The 18242-nt window shown below is 37.8% G+C and overlaps 2 protein-coding genes across 3 annotated transcripts; both read left to right on the top strand.

Moving 5' to 3' along the window:
- The first annotated feature begins 1372 nt into the window (after window positions 1-1372).
- On the top strand, window positions 1373-11156 carry LOC145492150 (uncharacterized). Of its 2 annotated transcripts, XM_081471491.1 has the most exons (11): window positions 1373-1587; window positions 1817-1911; window positions 4251-4369; window positions 5525-5664; window positions 6293-6372; window positions 6776-6824; window positions 7499-7574; window positions 8015-8087; window positions 8454-8583; window positions 9600-9725; window positions 10096-11151. In XM_081471491.1, the coding sequence occupies exons 2-11, from the start codon at window positions 1826-1828 to the stop codon at window positions 10198-10200; spliced, it is 984 nt and encodes a 327-aa protein (XP_081327617.1). In that variant the 5' UTR covers window positions 1373-1587; window positions 1817-1825; the 3' UTR covers window positions 10201-11151. The 2 variants fall into 2 exon arrangements, with proteins under 2 accessions (XP_081327617.1, XP_081327625.1); XM_081471499.1 differs by lacking the exon at window positions 1373-1587 and having other exon boundaries at window positions 1616-1911; window positions 10096-11156.
- Window positions 11157-13136: 1980 nt separating this feature from the next.
- On the top strand, window positions 13137-16208 carry LOC145492165 (uncharacterized). Its single transcript, XM_081471507.1, has 2 exons — window positions 13137-15086; window positions 15798-16208. Exons 1-2 carry the CDS (start codon window positions 15066-15068, stop codon window positions 16206-16208), a joined length of 432 nt encoding a protein of 143 aa, XP_081327633.1. The 5' UTR covers window positions 13137-15065.
- Window positions 16209-18242: the final 2034 nt, after the last annotated feature.

Raw genomic sequence — 18242 nt, 5'->3', positions numbered from 1 at the left:
TAAAAGGTGTACCCTTTAGCAGATTTACAAATGACTAGAATATTTATGGATAACGAAGCGATTATCGGGCGTTATATATTTCCATGTTCCTGAGACTCACTGCTGCACGTTAAGGAAAATGGAAGACAACTGCCGAAATATTATAAGATTCTCGAAAACTTGGACTCGTTTCATAAAGCTGAATAGACCTATAGATTTAAGGAATCCTTGCAACTTGAAGTAACAAGTCTATGATTCATACTATTTAAGTGCGACAATGAAGAACGGAATCGAGTTCGTTCCGGAAAGGTTATTAGTCTGCTGCTTGATTTGTTTTGTATTTGACTTTTAATATTTATTTTAAGAGATTTTGCAATGATATCGGTGTTCAAACTTGAATAAGTTTAAAGGTTTTCTGGACTGAGTTTTCTTCGAAAACCAGGTTAGAGAACTAGGAGCTTATCAGTGCTTGTTATCAGTAAATACAGAATCACAAGGTGATATTCTTCTGATAATTCTACGGCGAGCAATCCGTATGCCGTATGCTGACCAAAAGGGGGTTTTTCCCCGGGATCTCCGGTTTCCCTCTTAAATAGAACGATTTTTGTAAGCCTTAGAAGTAGCGAATTAAATGCAAGAAAAGGTCAATGATTGTCTGTTTTGTCGCTAGTTGCTGATTTAACAGTGAACCTTAAGCAGCTAGTTTTACGTGGGTAAAATGGTTAAGTCTGTATACGAGCCAAGTGGCCCATCAGGCCGAAGCTTAACCCGGTTCTGTAGCATGAAGCGAGTGGGAGTATTTCTACTCCCCCCTGGATGGTATGCTAGTCCATCACAAGATTACCCCCAGTTTTAAATTCGCCGGTACCCATTTGTATATCTGGGTGGGGAGGGGCACTGCGTGAGTCAAGTGTCTTGCCTAATGACACAGCACAATGTCTTCCGTCCAGGGCTCGAACCCGGACCGCTCGATCCGGAGTCGCACCAACCATGAGGACACCGCGCCTCCACAAGCAAACTTAATCAATACGAATTAGAATCGACTTAGTTTCCGGCTGGTCTTCAACCTTTGGTCGTCGAGCGGCGCTTCTCGTAACGGAGCGAATGAGGCTAAATGTGACAGATAACGTCACGACTTAATCTAAGTTGGGAGTAAAGAGAAAAAAACAACTGTGACAAAAACCACGACAGTAAATGACTGTACATGTTTATGTTCGTGAGACAATCCGCGACACTCTCGAAGATAAAAGAAACTAACTAGACTGAGATTGTGCTTAATCACTCGATGGTAGTTGTAGTCTCCTTCGCAGACGTTCAGTCAGGGGAACTAGCCCAAAAAGCGTCTACGCGCAACGTTAGCCCGTGTGTAGACGTCTGCTATGCACGCGGACTGAAAATGGAGGTCTGCTTGCAGGCTACAGTGGCTTCGTGAAATATGTGTGACACAGACGTGTCACATAACATACCGGAAGAGAAGTCACGAAGAGGAGTGTTCGAACATTTTGACTTCCGCTGTAGTTCTTTGTCCCAGGTCCCGCGCTGATAACGCCTTTCATTTTGTGTTCTTGTTCGCCTTTTCAACTCCTTGCATTCCACGATAACGACTCGGTGAGTGGTTAGGTTTCTAGGTATTTTTTCGTCGAGCTTCTTACTCATTGCTCATAAGAGATGCATCGGGACACAATACTACTGTTTTGAACACTATCTTGTGTCCACGAACCACAACATATGGATCTTTCCGTCGAATGAATTGTCTCGTGAATTTTACTCCAATTTGCGGTATCTGTTTTTTGGACATCTGTTCAACCTTTGAGTTTTTGATTTGGTACCATTCCAGCTTAAAAATATGTCGACACAAGTAGAAATAAGAGAAGAAGGTTCGTTCAAGCAAGCCTTGTCGGATGTGAGGAGCGATGCGTCCCCTACGAATTGGTAAGGAAGCTTTACAATATACTCTCCCACGCATAACCTTGAAGCCTTAGCACATCAGCTAAATACAATCTATGGGCTTTTAATAACCTGTGAATAATAAGCTTGTCGTTTTTCTTGTCAATGATACTTTTGCCATTACTTTTTTTTGGATTAATTAGGGCGGAAAGTTTACGTATTTCCGCTAGGTAAGAGTTGAAATCACTCAAAAAATGCAATCTTAGCTTGCTACAGTTAGCAGATTGCGTGACTGTCGTGACAAATCTTTTATTATTATTTATTATATTATACATGGATATTGCGAACGATACAAGCTTACGCTTACCTGTTCTGGGATTATTTGTATATGCAGATTTAAGGTTATATATAATTATTCGTATTATATCAGGACATAACATGGCGATTATTTCGATAGTCGATAAAAATCGATCATTGTCGATCGTTGTCGATACTAATTAATCGACAAATATCGGAAATCGATAAAAGTCGATCACACAATTTATTGTGATTATCGACTTTGTTCGATTATGATTGATTTTGATTGATTTTGATCGATTTCAATCGACAAGTGTTGGAAATACAAAAAACGATGTACGGCGTAGGCATATGTAGGTTGTGGACTGGTGCAACAGTCACAGGTGCAAGGAGAAGCAGGGGGCATACAAACCCAGCGAATACAGCACACCTAGCGGAGAGGGAGGAGAATCGTAGCAGCTTGTATTTGTCAAATGTTGAACTGAATAAAAACACTGATGAAATAAAATGTCAATTTACTTTACGTTACTTCTTAATTACTTTGCTGGCCTCGATTTTTTCCCGCATCTAGTCTAAACTTTGGCCCGTTCTGTCCACCCGAAGAAACATGACTTCGAGTTCCCAGGATCTCTCATCTCCGCCGCCTAGAGAGACTCTGGGAACTAGGCTGGTTCGAGTTATGTTATAGATCGCGATTTAGTTCAGCTGAAACTGTTAATCGATCATTTCTCGAGGTAATTTAAACATTCTATTCTGTAATGAATAACAGACCACTTGGTTGTTCAGGTTTTTATTTAAGTTTATTGTCATACAGATTTACTTTAGAGCTGTTTACACTCGGCATCAAAAATGTCATTGGAGCTATTATTGGTTTGGTCACTTGAATTTTGTAGCTGATAGAAACATTTGTCTGCATTTTTGTCGATAAAATCGATAATCAGTTGAAAACCTTGTGATTATCGACTTTTATCGACAAACTTAACATGTCGATTGACAATTATTGACAAACATCGAGTACTATCGACTTATTGACTATGTTTTTGATGATCGACTTTGATCGACATGTTACATCCTGATTATATCTATCATCTGATGTAATGTTTTGCTTCCTTTTCACTGACCGCAAAAGCCCACCTCCAGGCAGATCATAGTCAGCATTTTTATATCAACTGCTTACAAGTAATGTTCCATCCACATGCATTAATTACATTTACCGTCTGTTTGTGATTTTGTTGTAATTAGTACCAGTATTGTGCTCTTGTCATGGCTTTGACAAAAGGCTACAACTTAGCTTAGTCCAGCTGTTTTCAATGATTGATCCAAGAAGTATCAAAATATTCAAATACACATAGTCAGTTATTTATGTATTTATTTATTTATTACAATTTAATGGCAGATTTACATAACAACAAACAAACAACAACAAAAAATAAGCCATAAGGATAATTTGTAAAAGAGTTGCGTGACCCCATATAAAAACAAATCACCTCATAAAATTAAAATTATTAAATTAAAGTTTTTACTTAACATGTTCACAAAATGTCAAGTTTCTGTTGAGTTTCTTCGCCTGGCATTTTGAACAAGGCAGTCTTTATATACAGGTACATGACTGTATTAGAGCCCTGTTGTTTCTGTCAGATACTTGCCCCAGAAAAATAAGCTGGGAAAGTGGGAACTTTAATTTTAAATCAGGGAGGATCTTTTTTAACTCAGTTGGAAAATAGCATGGCTAGTTTTCAAGTTGGGGAAAAATTTCACTCCCTCCTTCTCTCCTTCTTGTTGCTTCCCATTTGCAGAAATCTTTAATGAGTGAGCACTAGCAAGAGGAAGTTATAGCAGTTAGTTGAGAAAAAAAAAAAATAGCTCGCTCGGTCAATCAGTCAGTCAGTCCATCCATTCGTCCGTCCGTCTGTCCGTCAGTCAGTCAGTCAGTCAGTCATGCTAAATGAAAGGTTTCATCTTCTAAGTTAATATTTAAACCATTGGAGACAAGTTAGCCCATCTAAGCTTGATTTTGATTGACCTAATTGCAACATGCTTACAGCTCAGAGTATTACATGTGTACATGTATATTGTTTAATCTACAGGATGCTGGCAGCACATTGGGAAGGTAACCCTAATGTTATCTACTGCAAGGCAAGGGGAAGTGGAGGTGCCGATGAAATGACAGGTGCACTGGAAGACAGCGAAGTTATGTATGGCTTAGGTAAGCTACCGAGTAGACTAGATGGTCAGATAGGTGTGTTGTTTGGAACTGTAAATTCCACAATACAAGTACAAGTTTATGGACTGGAGAAAGTGATATTAGGACAAGGTTTTACTACATCATCGTATTGCTGTTAAAGATTTCTTCAGGTTCTAACTTACAGGTGTAAAATACAAACAAATTCCAATTTATATACAACTTTGTCGAAGGTTGAAGGTGGGGCAATTCACATTGCTTGTTGCCTGCTCTCAAAGATTACATTGTACATGTAAGTAGACTCCAATGTGTTAATGGTTGGGTTAATCACGACCAACAATTTTGTTTGGCTACTAAACAGCAAGAAACATTGTAAATTTATGACATACATAAATATGTACTGTACTTGACCTGGAAATCATTTGAGAAACAGCACAGTTGGAATAGTTGAGATCTAAGCCTGAAGTTTTGGAAAGATTATATATTATATATTATATAAACTTTTTAGAAATTCAGTATAGTTAGCAGAGAAATTAAGTGGCATATCTAAAGAGTAAACAGCAGGTTGCTGTTGATTCTGGGTTATTTCCCCTGACTAACTAATTAAAATAAACCTGCTGGTCAATTAGGCAACTGGAAAAAAAATTGTCATCCCCAGCAAACACTCAAGTATTAACTGTACTCAAATGTGCTCCCCCAAACAACAACAACAACAACAAACAAATCAATAACAATCACATTTTCATTGTACAAACCCAGTCATTTAAATGAGTTGTCAATTGCCACAATTGACTCAACAAAGAATAAACTATGTATTGTGTGTCCATAATCCGTCTGTATCAGAGTTTACTCAGACTGACACCTTTTGACATCTCAAATAGCACAAAGCAAATGCAAATGCAAAAAAAAAAATGAGTATTTTATCTATTGAACTACTGTCACATTAAAACACTGTTAGGATCTTATCCAAACGTACTAAATTTTCTCATAACAGATCTACAATGTATCTCACCTTCATGCACTGAAACACTCAGCATATATACAACTACTGAACCACATGTACATGTAAACTCAGTCTTTTCAACTATGTACTGACTGCAAGTTATGCCCTCGGCATTTGATTGAGAAAATAAAAGTAATTTGCGTTGATGTACTGGTTAATCATTTCCATGCTTACAGTTCGTTTGGTAGAGTTGGTAGACAGCTATGTGGAGTCAACTGTGAAATTTGTTTATGTTCACTGGGTTGGAGAAAGTGTCCCCTTTACTAAAAAGGGAAAGTTTGGTGTAGTTCATGGCAGTGTTGAAGAGCACTTTCAGGTATGAGAAGAATTCCAACCATTATTTCAGTTACCCATCATGCAGTAACTTCTGCTGAAACATTTAAATCCCACCAGCTATATACAAGTGACCACAAATATAACTTATTTCACAGTACAACATATAGGTTGTCAATATCAATTTTGTGATTGGTTTAAACACATGGAATTTTATTTATCAGAGCTCGAAAAAAAATTTGAATTCTAGCTTGCCCTTTGGACAAGCAGCTCTGAAATTTTGCTTGCCATGGGCAAGTCTTAGTCTACTTTTTTATATTCCATTGAAAGACAACTCACTCTGGCCCTCACCCCACTTGCCCATTGGGCAAGTGAGAATAAAAAGTTACTTGCCCGGCAGGAAAACCTAAATGTTCTTTTCCTGGACGACTGTACTGGATGGCACTTTTTTGAACCCTGGGTACTTATTTATATTTTTTAACGGTAATTTTGCGAGTCTACTTTTAGAGACTACCATTTGAATGCCATATGCCGCTTTATAATATACCATACAAAGGTTAAAAAGGAAAAACTGTGTACTTGTACTGTGTATCTGAAGCAAGTTTGACTCCAGGAGAGGAATAACTACTTGTTAAAAATCTGAAATTGTTTCCCTGCATGCCCTTTTACAGCCAAGTCATTGTGTGATAGAAACAGCACATAGAGCAGACTTAACAGAGGAGGAGATGATGAAGGTCATTTCAGAAACAAGGTGACTGTAGAGCTCATGTCAGTGCATCTTTTTACAAGGGACTGCAACTATTGTGGTCAGCACCAAGAAAAACAACCTCTATTGGTCCCACTTTGAATAACATTATGTGGACTTCTAGCCATTTTACACAGACCATGTTCCATATCTAATTCTGCTCAAATCTGATTGGCTGAAAACCACTCAGATTATGATACTTGTACATGTATCACGGTGGGGGGGGGAAAAAAAAACAGGCTATACTGTTATTTCCCAGTGAGCGTTGCAAACAAAAACAATTTTCCACTAAATCAAACAAAAACATTTCCTCTACTAATGAACTCCTTTTCTTTTACATCTTATCCAAAGGCTCTACAGGGCTAAACATACTTTAAATAATTTAATGTATTAATTTGCTTTTCCGTAGTGGAAGGACAAACAAAGTTCTTGATGTCACAGATGCTGCCCAAAGACAAGTAAGTCCGTGGGACGAGCGTAGCATTTCCATGTATTTTAAGACAAATCCATATAATTCGAAAACGCCAAGAAGCGGCCGTCATTTTGTTAACAAGGGCACACTGCTACGCTACTCACTATCTATCACAGAATAGATACTGAGTAGCGTAGCCAATCAGAGAACGGCATTCGTGATAGAACGCTAATAGATTTATAATAATTGTTAATTAGTGTGCAATGGCTGGAGGTCGTTTACAAAATGGCAGCGTTTCTCGTTTTGTTCCGATATTTTGAGGAAGATTTAGAAATATCACTAGATAATTCACTTCTCAAGAACACTCAAGAAGGGAAATTGACCGTCAAGAGCTTCAGACGTCCAAATTTTTCAATGGACTGATTAGCGCTTGTAAATTGCTGCAAAATTCACATAACGATTCAATCCACGTGCGGGTGGGGTAGGGTGGGTATGGTGTGATGTGGTTGTCTTTTTTATCGTATTAATATCAAATATTAATCGTATTAATAGCAAATAAGAAAAATAAAAACTTGTGATTTTTAAATAAAAGATGAGCATGGCAACAGCGAGCTTCATTCTAAATCAATATTCCGCATGTTGCTTATAAACGCTTGTGCAGTTCTGGCTGGCATTTCCCACGTACACTCATATTCTCACTGCCTGATTGTTGTGTTACAGGATCGCGGTTTTACTAGTAGCAGTAATGTTATTAAAACAGGAAAGACACAGAGCAGTTTCCAAACTCCTGGTGCTGGTTAGTATCTTTTTTTCCCTTTATTTTTGATGACTAGCAAGACTGCACAGCACACGTGCACACTGCACTGGGCTAAAAGCCTGTTTTATCATGCCTGCCACTGAGCTTAATATATTTATCTTGCATTGCAACCTCATAATTTTACTTGTATACCCTCATTTCATCATCTACATGAAATGGAAATCATGCATGGGTATGTACTCTGGACAAAACTGTCCCCTTGATTGTACGACCCCTTTGTTTTTCCTTGATGTTTCTCATTTTCTATGTTAATTTCTCCTCTCTCTTTCTCGTTTTCAATGTCCTTCGTATTTGCTCCCACTTTGGGCTTTCTCTCTCACGTTTGCTTTCCTCGTATGAATTTCTCTTTTCTCTTCCTTGGTCGTCATTGTTGAGTTCTATCCAGGAATTAACTGCTTGCTCCTTATGTTTGCTTGAAGTGGCTGTCAACATAGATGATGCTGTAACTGAAGCGATAGCTGAAGTCCGAAGTGATGATACACAAACCGACTGGTAAAACACATCTGCATGTATTCTAGCTTACATTATTGTTCTTCGATAACGACAACGTTTATCAGTCTGACATATCATAGATATTGTATGTCCTCGTATACATGTAAATGCTTACTGGTAGATTCTTATTCTCATGCATTTAACATACATTGTATCAGAGATGACACAAACAAAACCAGTTTACACTCTCTTTATTAATCACGGTTATCAAAGACTCTGCGGCGGCCGTTTGAATTTGTTGTAAGGTGCGAAAGTCAGTTGAAAACATCTTTTGGTTCAGTAACTGTACCATTAATAGTGTCCACTATTTTGCTGTCAACTGGCCACTGCCAATTTGACTCTTATTTAATTGTTTCATTGTGTTAGGTGTGTTGGTTCTTATGCAGAAAAGAATGCCAAGAAGCCCATTGTTCTGACTGGTAAAGGCACAGATGGACTGAAAGGGATCGTAGCTTTGCTGGAAAATGATATGGTCGCTTATGCTTTGCTTAGAGTGGTGCGTGCATCACTGTGTCATGTTTGTAAGGGTTTGTGCAGAGTTTTTTCAAACAAAACCCAGTATACACGCCTAGAGCAAATCTCAGTTATATAAGCACACGAGAAAACTTCTCTATTTCTTGAGTGTTGTTAAAAAATTGCGGCAATTGACAATGACAATGACATTGACAATGACAATGACAGTGACAGTGACAGTGACAGTGACAGTGACAGTGACAGTGACAGTGACAGTGACAGTGACAGTGACAGTGACAGTGACAGTGACAGTGACAATGACAATGACAATAACAATGATAATGATTATAATAACTATAATAATAAATTTTATTGGGCTCAGTAATAAATTTTTGTTGGGCTCTTTAGTAATTGGACATAATAATAATAATACTAATACTACTACTGCTACTACTACTACTACTAATGATGATGATAATAATAATAATAATAGTAATTCACTAAAACCTTACATGATAATTGTTTACAGCACAGAAGTATTTTAGATAACAATTGTATTAAAATCCTTGAAAAGGGAAGCAAAATGTAGTTTACAGAAATGAATGAATAAAATGAATGGAAATTATGTAATAGTAATAATAATAATAATAATAATAATAATAATGGTAATGATAATGATAATAAATAATAAATAATTATATTTATTAACTTCTATTGCGCCAATATCGTTGTAAAAATTTTCATCGGCACAAACAAGATTGTGTTCCTATGTTTTCTAAGAAAATAATGCACACTTGAGGCCTAGGGAAACTGCTCAACGCCCTTGCGTTCCGCTTGTTCGTCCTCTAGCAGTTTTTCTAGACCTGAAACGTGCATTATTTTCGTAGAGAACATGGAACATCATCTTCTATTTGGTAAATAATGAACTCGAACTGACCAATCGTAGCGCGCGTTATTCCTTGAACATTTTATAAATACATTCTTGGTTACAGTTTTCACGATCAAGTTTTTGTTTCTGCTTAGCTACTGACTTTTTCCTTCTTCCTTTCTCTTTTCTAGCAAGATGAAGTTGATGGCATAACAACAGTGAAGTTTGTGTTCATACAGTGGGTGGGTGAAAATGTCAAACCCATGACCAAAGGAAAGACTAGTACGCACAAGTCCACTGTTGAAAAGGCGTTCCACGTATCCTTCGCTGTAAATTATGATGTTTTTATATCAGTTAGAGGTACACTGTATTTTGTTGGTGTTCATGCTCTCTCGTAGAAACTTGGATGCTGTACACTTAAAAGCATCAATAGCTATAACAGCCAACAGGACAGGCAGCTTAAAGGAGCCTGTCCTGTGCCCTTTAATGCAATGAAATGGTCAGTTTATCGCTGGTACAGAAAATAACTCTATAAAAAAAATTGTTCTTTTGGTGTGAGTGAACGCAGCCTATACCAAATCCTTCCCCACGTTGGCAGAGTTATGTAATCCGTCCTGTTTCACAACTGATAAGTATCCGTGGTGTTATTTTCTCCGGTAGACTATTCCTTGACTGAACACGTTCCAGCCTGCACACGTTCCAATTTACGCAACGGCGTTAGGAGAGTTATCAGAAGATTTGATTCTGTCCAAGGTGCAAAGTGCAAGTGGATCGAAGTCGCATGTCAAATAGTGGGATAAATTAGTAGGAAAATCAGTATAATTAGTTGTTGGTTAAGCAGTTATTACCAAATTGTAGATTTAAAACTAAAACTAAAAGTGCAAAGATTATATGTGTTTTTTAAAACAATTCTGCTACTGGCAACAGGGTACATGCAGTAAGAAACTGTAATTTTGTATTTTGATCATTTAGTCAGAAACTTATGTAAACAAGGGACCATTCAATCTCAGTCTACACTATTAAGTGTTTTGTACTGATTGAAGTGTTAAGAAAAGAATCTGAAAGACTCAGGGTGTTCTGTTAAACTAAATGGGTTGAACCAAAACTAATATGAAAAAATGGACATTTTACTTTGAGATTCACGATAAAAGATAGAGCCTATGTAATATGCTGTGAGTGGAAAATGTCACTCAGTTCTATTTGAAGAGTTTTACCAACGAGTTACAGTTAGAGAACCTGTTGCAGGCATATGTGTTTTAATGCATAAAATGCTTTAGTTCTATAACTGTTGATACTATAGAAATAATCACATTTTACCTCCCACGGCCTGCTTCCCCTCCCAATCAGTAGCCAAAAACGGCACAAGGCCTCATTTGATCTCTGATATTTGACTTTGAGCAAACAACAAAGATTTCTGTTGTTCATCTAAAGAAAATCTCTCAAATTAAATGTCTCCCGATACTCATCAAAGCGCGGCAGTTGTTACTTAGTGTGGGAGAAGGGAACAGTTTACTTATTAAGAGTAGAGTAGCACACCTGAAGGGCTAAGAGGGTCTAAAGTTGGAAATAGACTCTGTTCTACCACGTACGATTTACCCCATGCATTGAATCCCGTCACTCACTGCAGACACATCCAACAATGTGTATAGCCGTCTAGGCTTGTAGACAAACTCACCTTTAACCCAAGATACACATGTCTCCTACACTAGTTATAACTTGGAACAAAAATATGGACATACCACCACGTAAGATTTACCCCATGTGTTGAATCCCGTAACTCATTGTAGACACCTCCAACAATGTGTATAGCCGTCTAGGATTGTAGACAAACTCACCTTTAACCCAAGATACAAATGTCTCTTAAACTAGTTATAACTTCGTCTTGGAACAAAAAATTTGTATGGTCACAGTGCAAAGGATCTTTTGTTTGCAAACCTTGTATTTCCATTTGAAGCCGTGATGTAGTGGTGACCTGTTTTTTAGACAGAGGTGGGGAGCTTGTGAAGAAATGCTCGGGCTTTAGCGCACTAACACGCTGCTACGTTAGCCTTCCTTATTTAGCCTGTAGTCTGTTTTTCTGTGAGGCCGAGGTAAAGCGCAAAAAATGCTAGGTGATTTAACTGCCGATATATAAAGGCCCTATCTCAGTCCCGCGGTTGAAAACGCCAGTTATAACTTTTCTCTGATGGAGCAGCTTTATCCTTAAAGGAATTAGGCCATCAATCACTTACCTTGTTTTCAATTTACAGAAGATGCTTGTAGTGAAGTTAAACGGTCTACGTGTGAATAGTTGTAAACCAAGGGTAAACAAACTTTAAAAAAATTAAAAAAATAAACTTTTATTTACCCTCGGCAATGTTTATAGCACAAGTGCTAGTGGGGCCGAGCAAACAACGTAAACAAATAATTCAAATTGAACATAACATTGTTAAGAATCCCAACTGGTCGGAGGCAAACCAGTTGGCTATTTACAAGCGTGGCCGATGATTTGAACTCGGGACTAGCGAGAAACAAATCCAAGTGGTTGTCAGAGCTGGACTCGAACCTGGGACCGCTGGATTGCGAGTCCGACAGGCTGACCACTCGGTCACGCTGCCTCGTTTAAGGCATGTTACGCTGATTTTCAAAAAACGTTGGTTCAAGAAGATGGTTGGTTCAGTTAGGCGAACACTTTAGGTCTTTCTTTTATTTTACTTTATTTTTTACTTTTCGGCCTTGTAATAACATCTTTTAAGATTTAAAAATTTTAAGCGAATATTATTGTCATCAAAGATGGTTGATGATTATGATGAAATATGATAGACAAGTACGTACGCAGATAAATACAACCTAACCTGCTTTGCGATAAATTTAAAATATGGTTCCCAGGGCGTTTCTGTATATGCCGAACTCACATTTTACACCCTACCAATGATAACTAACAAACGTGAACTGCGCATTAGGTCCTCGATAGACGAGAAAGTTAATAATCGGCAATATTGGCAGCTAAACTAGATCGACAACTATTTGTACTTGAGGGTGCTTTCCACATGGTTCAGGCCAAAGCGACAGGTATCTACAGTTATTTATGTGAGATCATGGCACCTTACGTTCGCCGAGAATTTTCAGATTGCATGTTTTGGCTCTGCGCGGAAACCGTTGGTAATAAATACGGATGGTTTCTTGGCTTTTGACAACTGTTTCGAAGACTAGCGAAGCTAGTTAACTGTCTGTTTTCGACAGCTAATTAAAAGTAGTTTTCCTTTCGGAAAAAAAATATATTGTTGTCGATATCTATTTTTAATAGCTTGTTCTTGATAACTTTCATCCGTTACTGGCTTTTCAGTCATCGTTATACCTTGGGTTTTGTTATCCACACCTGAATCATGGTAGTTTGTCGAGGGACTTGGAGAGGTATATCTTATGCACTAAACGCGAATCATCTTGTCACTGGAAGAACGATAAGTGGCAATATCATGTACGCAGATATACAACAGAGATGTACGTTAAGTTTCAATTTTAGAAGTAACTGCTAGTAATGATAATAATATTTAAGAAGTGTTAACAGTTACATGTAGCTTTGAAGATACCTCTGGTACAGTGAAAACAATGACAGCAACGAAATGGAGTCCAAGCTAGACCACTATCAACCGGAAGACAAACTTATTATTGGCCTGTTTGTTGGAAAGCGTTGATATCAACTTTCTTTTCTCGTATATCGATGTCGTTTGATCGGAAGTGTCAGTTATCCTTAGTTTTCAATTTGACAATATCAATGTTAAATTGTAAGCAGTGAATCAACTTTAGCTGAAAACAAGGATTTCCTTAACAGTTATAATTCTGATCTCAGTTCTAATAGTGCACCTTGAGGTTGTTTGTAGTTCCTTTCTGGATAAGTAGGAACGACGAAGAAGACCTTTGACGTCGTAACGCGTCGAAATAAACCGGTTTTTCCAGTTGTACGGTATCGAGTTTCCTTTAAGACGATCCAAGGTTCGACACTTTCAAACCAAGGAAGTCGATCGGTTGCTTGGAGTGAGTCAGGTTCGTACCATATGTTACGCGCGAGTGACTTCAACAACGTTCTTGTACTAAATAAAGAGCAGGAGCGGAAGTTTACGTTAAGGTGTCATTTTTAAACTGGTAATAGAAGGAAGGGACTTTTTTCTGCGAAGGAAGGATGTTTCTTTTTTTCCGCTGTTATTTGTCTAATCGGAGTTGATACCCATTTCACCAAATGTTCACCTCGCTTATAAGAAAGTTAGTACTTCTGCACATTACTGAGAAATCGGCCGATTGCTTAGGCCACTGACGAGTGACCGAGATGCCCGCTCGTAGTGCTGTGTTATTTTTCATCAAGATTAATTTATATTTTAAAATCGTTTCAGTGTGATTGAAGTACAATTAATAATGCTGTTTCTCCTTGAAATAAATGTTAATTATGGCACGTTTGTTTTGTTAGAGCTACTTTCGGTTGCACCTGTTATTTATACACGGCTAGTCTGTAATGAATATGACCGATGGAAATGAGCTTTTGGACAGCTCGTCGGGTCAAAACAACAGATAATTTTTTACCAATGGAGAACGTTCATTAGCTGGGATGTGAAATTGAAATAAACTACGTGTATTTCCAAACTATGTAAAGTTCATGTGGCGGTGAACAAGGTCTCTCGACGCAATTAATAGGAATTAGCTAATTACTGGTTCCGCGAAGCTGTCAGAGCGTGGTTTCGTAACAGCGTCGGTGACAGCATACACCCACTCTTGTAAGCGTCACGGTTAAGCAGATTTCCTTGGCAAACATTGCGACATTATAATTATGACCACCATAGATCTATCTTAAAACCGAGTGCCGGGTTGGTTTCGCTTTAACGACTACCGTCGATAAACCAGAAGTAAATAAATAATCAGGGCCTAGTTAAATATGCATTATTATTATACGTGTTCCTGAAATGTGTGTGATAGCCACATCATCATAGCCGTCTCACGATATTGATAACTTGTTTATATTAATTATTGATTCCATGCCGCAAGCATTCACATTAAGAAAAGCCAAGTGGCCTCTTCAAAGTGATGTCACATGTTCTGGTCTCGTGCTTATTTGCTATATTTGCTGCAAGAATCGATTTCCACTTATAACGGCTTTGTTAACAATTCCAACGAAACAACGTCAGGAAGTGTATCGAAAATATCTGATGGAATATCAGCAAGCATTAAATTAAGTTAATTGAACGTGAAATCACAAGATCACGAACGACAACTGAAACAAAAAGAGAAGTTACTGCAGTTTATTAACAAAAAGTGAGCCCTGAAATCTAAAATAGAAAGAGGAACACGAAATTAAAGGTTTACAAACGAGAGTCTCGATTCAGATAACTGATTCCAGGACGTTTAATCCGCATTCTTTTGAACTGATAAGAGGAAGCTAACTCCCAAATATACAATGCAAGAGCTACAGCAATTCTGGTGGACTTTTCACAACTTCTAAAATGGACCTTGAGCGTAATTCCCTAAAAATATATATATTTTTATCATGCGAGTCAGGTTTATCATGACGAAACATGTTGCTATAAAAGAGACTGTTCAGTCCAAGGAGATTCACAGAGTTCAGAACTTTAGGTGAACACAGTACAGTGAATCGGTGCCCTAATTCACCCTGATATCTTTACATCCCAACCATGATGAGCTTCAAATCAAAGGTAAGTGATCCTTTTTAACTAGCAATTAATCAAGTTTGTTAAAGTTCGGAGAAATGTTTTCTTAATTAAAAACACAAGTAAAATAGCTTTTGGTAGTTTTTTCTTCTTCCTTTGCTAAACATCAAGAGCAAGGCAATGGGTTGTCCTTGCGTCGCGCAGACTTCTTTTTGGGCCACGTACCATCCAGCAATGAAGTGTATACCTTGAATATAATCAAGCTAACGAGAAAAAAAGTTTCAGGTCCTCGAGCTAAATATTAATAGACCCAAATCAAGGGATGCTTGTAAAAAAAAAAAGAACACTTAAACAGAAGAGTAATCTCTCTAGCTGTTTGATCGAAACTGAAAAGAAACAGAGAAAAGGTTAATATTTTTCTCCTGATTATCAGTGTCGAAAGACTTCAAGTCTACAATTGCTGTATGAATCCCAATAGGCCATTTTCGTATTCTCGGTGTAAAACTAGAACTAGCTTGCAATGGAGGATGAATGAGATGATTTGCATTAGAAAAGGCTCCCCGCATTAGCCTCAGTTGCAAGCTAGTTCCAATCCAGTACTTTTTTTTTTTTCAACGAGAATACGAATTGAAGTTGTCTATATTCGAGCCACTTGCTGTGGTCGTGGTGCCAAAAGAAATGGAAGTGAAGAGCAGCTCGCTGCGTTACCTCTACCTTATACAAGAAATGTAAGAAGTGTGTTTTATTCCGTCACAGGATGTCCTCTACCCAACCGTTGTTGTCCTGCTAGTGTTCTTCACCAGTTGTGAATATGCTGAAAGTAAGCCCACAATTCCCAGTAACACGGCATCTCCACCAAACGTTGACGTCACTCAGCAGAGAAAGATTTTAGATTATCCTATGGAAGATGCCCTTGGGTTGATGACACGTGATCCAGAATATGAGATTGAAGCCGCTGCTGCCCAGAGCCACAAGGAAAAGAGAGTCAGAAGAGATACTACGCCCAACCCCTGTGTGACAGGACACAAACTCGTGTTGATCGATCACGAGAAAGTGTTCCTAACGGTGACCTGCGCGGAAGGTTGCAAAGAAATTAAGCGGATACTCTTCTTAAAGGATAGAGAGGATCCATTGGTGCTTCCAGTGAATTGTGCAGCGAAGAGTTAAAACTTGGATGCTTGTAAATATACCAGCTGTGAAAAATATTGCTGATTTTTATTGCAAATTTTTAATTACGTTTTCGTTATGAGAACATACGTAGTTCAATTAAGAACAATTTTGTACAACGATGACCGTTGGTCAATATAGAGTATTTAACTCTTTCTCATGCCTCTGTGTATAGTGTTTTGCCTGCATCCCTTTTGCTAATCTTTAATTTTTCTTCACTTTTGCTACATTGAAATAGAAAAACCGCGTCTTGTAAATATACTAGCTGTGAAAAATATTGCTGATGTTTGTTATAAATTTTTAAATGACGTTTTTGTCATAAGAACATAACATACGTAGTTCAATGAAGAACAATTCTGTACAACAATGACTGTTGGACAATAGAGTATGTAACTTTGTAACTCCCAAAGTATCATGTAACTTTTGATCATGCCTATATATACTTATTTTGTTAATAAAATTTTAAAATATCTGAACAGTATACGTAGTTTCCTTGCGTCACGATGCAGTCTAATCTAACGCTGCCTCCCTTTTGCTAATCTTTACTTTTTCTCCACTTTTGCTAGTTTCAAATGGGAAAATCGTCTAAGAGCATTATAAACAAAATCTAAGTAATGAAACCACAGGAACAAAACGCCTGAGATCTTTATTTGTTCCCTTACTGACATTGATGATTGGAACAAGCGAAGCTTATCAGATGAAGATGTGGAAACGAGATAATGATATTAAACATATTCATGTAACTAGTTGTCCAGGACCCAGAGTGAGTGAGTTGTCTTATTCAGTAGAAATGTTAGTTATTATGACACATTCACTTAGAATAAGTTTTGAGTGCTAAATAACGTTGATTATGACTGGTCGCTTTGTTCAGTTATGAAACAGTTCTGGTGAGATCTGTGTCGAGAAAGTACCTAGAAAGACACATGCCACATGGATGCGCGACGGGCTAATTTCCTAACCAGGAGGGGAGGGGAGGGGAGAAGAAGGGAGCTGGGTCTGGTCAGAGGACTAAGAAAATTGACAGAAGCAAAAATGACAGTGTGTGTTTCATCTTCCTTCGGTGAAATTCTGGTAAAATTCGGCTGAATTTTTATGACCATTTTATTAAACTTGGCGCACTTTATACTTGAAGATCATAAATTTGCCAATAACGAAGTAACTCTCGTTTTAATCGCTACTTTTTCCTTGTTTAAAATTCTTATCCGGCCAGCAAGACTGCGCACGAAAAAAGAAATGAATGAATCTTAAAGCCGTTTCTTCAGCAGCGTTAAATTGCATTTGCATTCTGTTCCCATCCTGCTTTGCATTATGTTGCCTTTATGCTATCTTTATCTCACGCACTGAAATCCTTACAAAAACCACAGATATATTGATATTCAAATGAGTGACCTGTTAAGTTCGACAATTGTTTTCAGGGAAGAAAAAAGACAGCATGAACGCCGGTCGAGGAGGAAGCTTGTGGAGCTATTAAGAATCATAATTATTGTTATTGTTTTGGTCAATAGTTTTCATATTCCAAAACATGCGCATTCAATTCTGCACACTGAGTAGTTTCCTTCATCTCCACATACACATATAACATACAGCGTAATTTGCTCAACGTCAATAACACAGGAAGTGGTATAAGTGCTAAATTTTAGATATAAATTACGAGCATTCGAGGGAACTAAAACAGGTTAATTTGACATATGTGCTGTTCAACCTTAAGCTTAAATGACTTGTTAATATGCAATTTATAGGTGCTAAAACTAATTTACATGCTGCACCTGTTCTGTTCATTATAAAACTTGATCTTCTCGTTCAAGGCGCGGCTGTCTTGAACTGGATAGATCAGTAAAGTAATTTTGCTGTGTTTTGTACTAAGCGCCGAAAAGACTTCATCTTCTTTTCTTATATGAAAAAATCCGATATATTGTTGTTCTTGGCTGAGTTTTTCCCCTAAATAAGAAAAAACTAACGCGAAATTAAAGGTATCATCAGATAAGCAGCATCTAAATACAATGGAGTCAATGACAGTAGCTCCCAAAGCACATA

This window comes from Orbicella franksi, chromosome 1 (genome assembly GCF_964199315.1).
Source record: "Orbicella franksi chromosome 1, jaOrbFran1.1, whole genome shotgun sequence".
NCBI classification, from domain to species: domain Eukaryota; kingdom Metazoa; phylum Cnidaria; class Anthozoa; order Scleractinia; family Merulinidae; genus Orbicella; species Orbicella franksi.
Note: the sequence above shows the minus strand (reverse complement) of the source record. Positions and strands in the feature narration are given on the sequence as shown.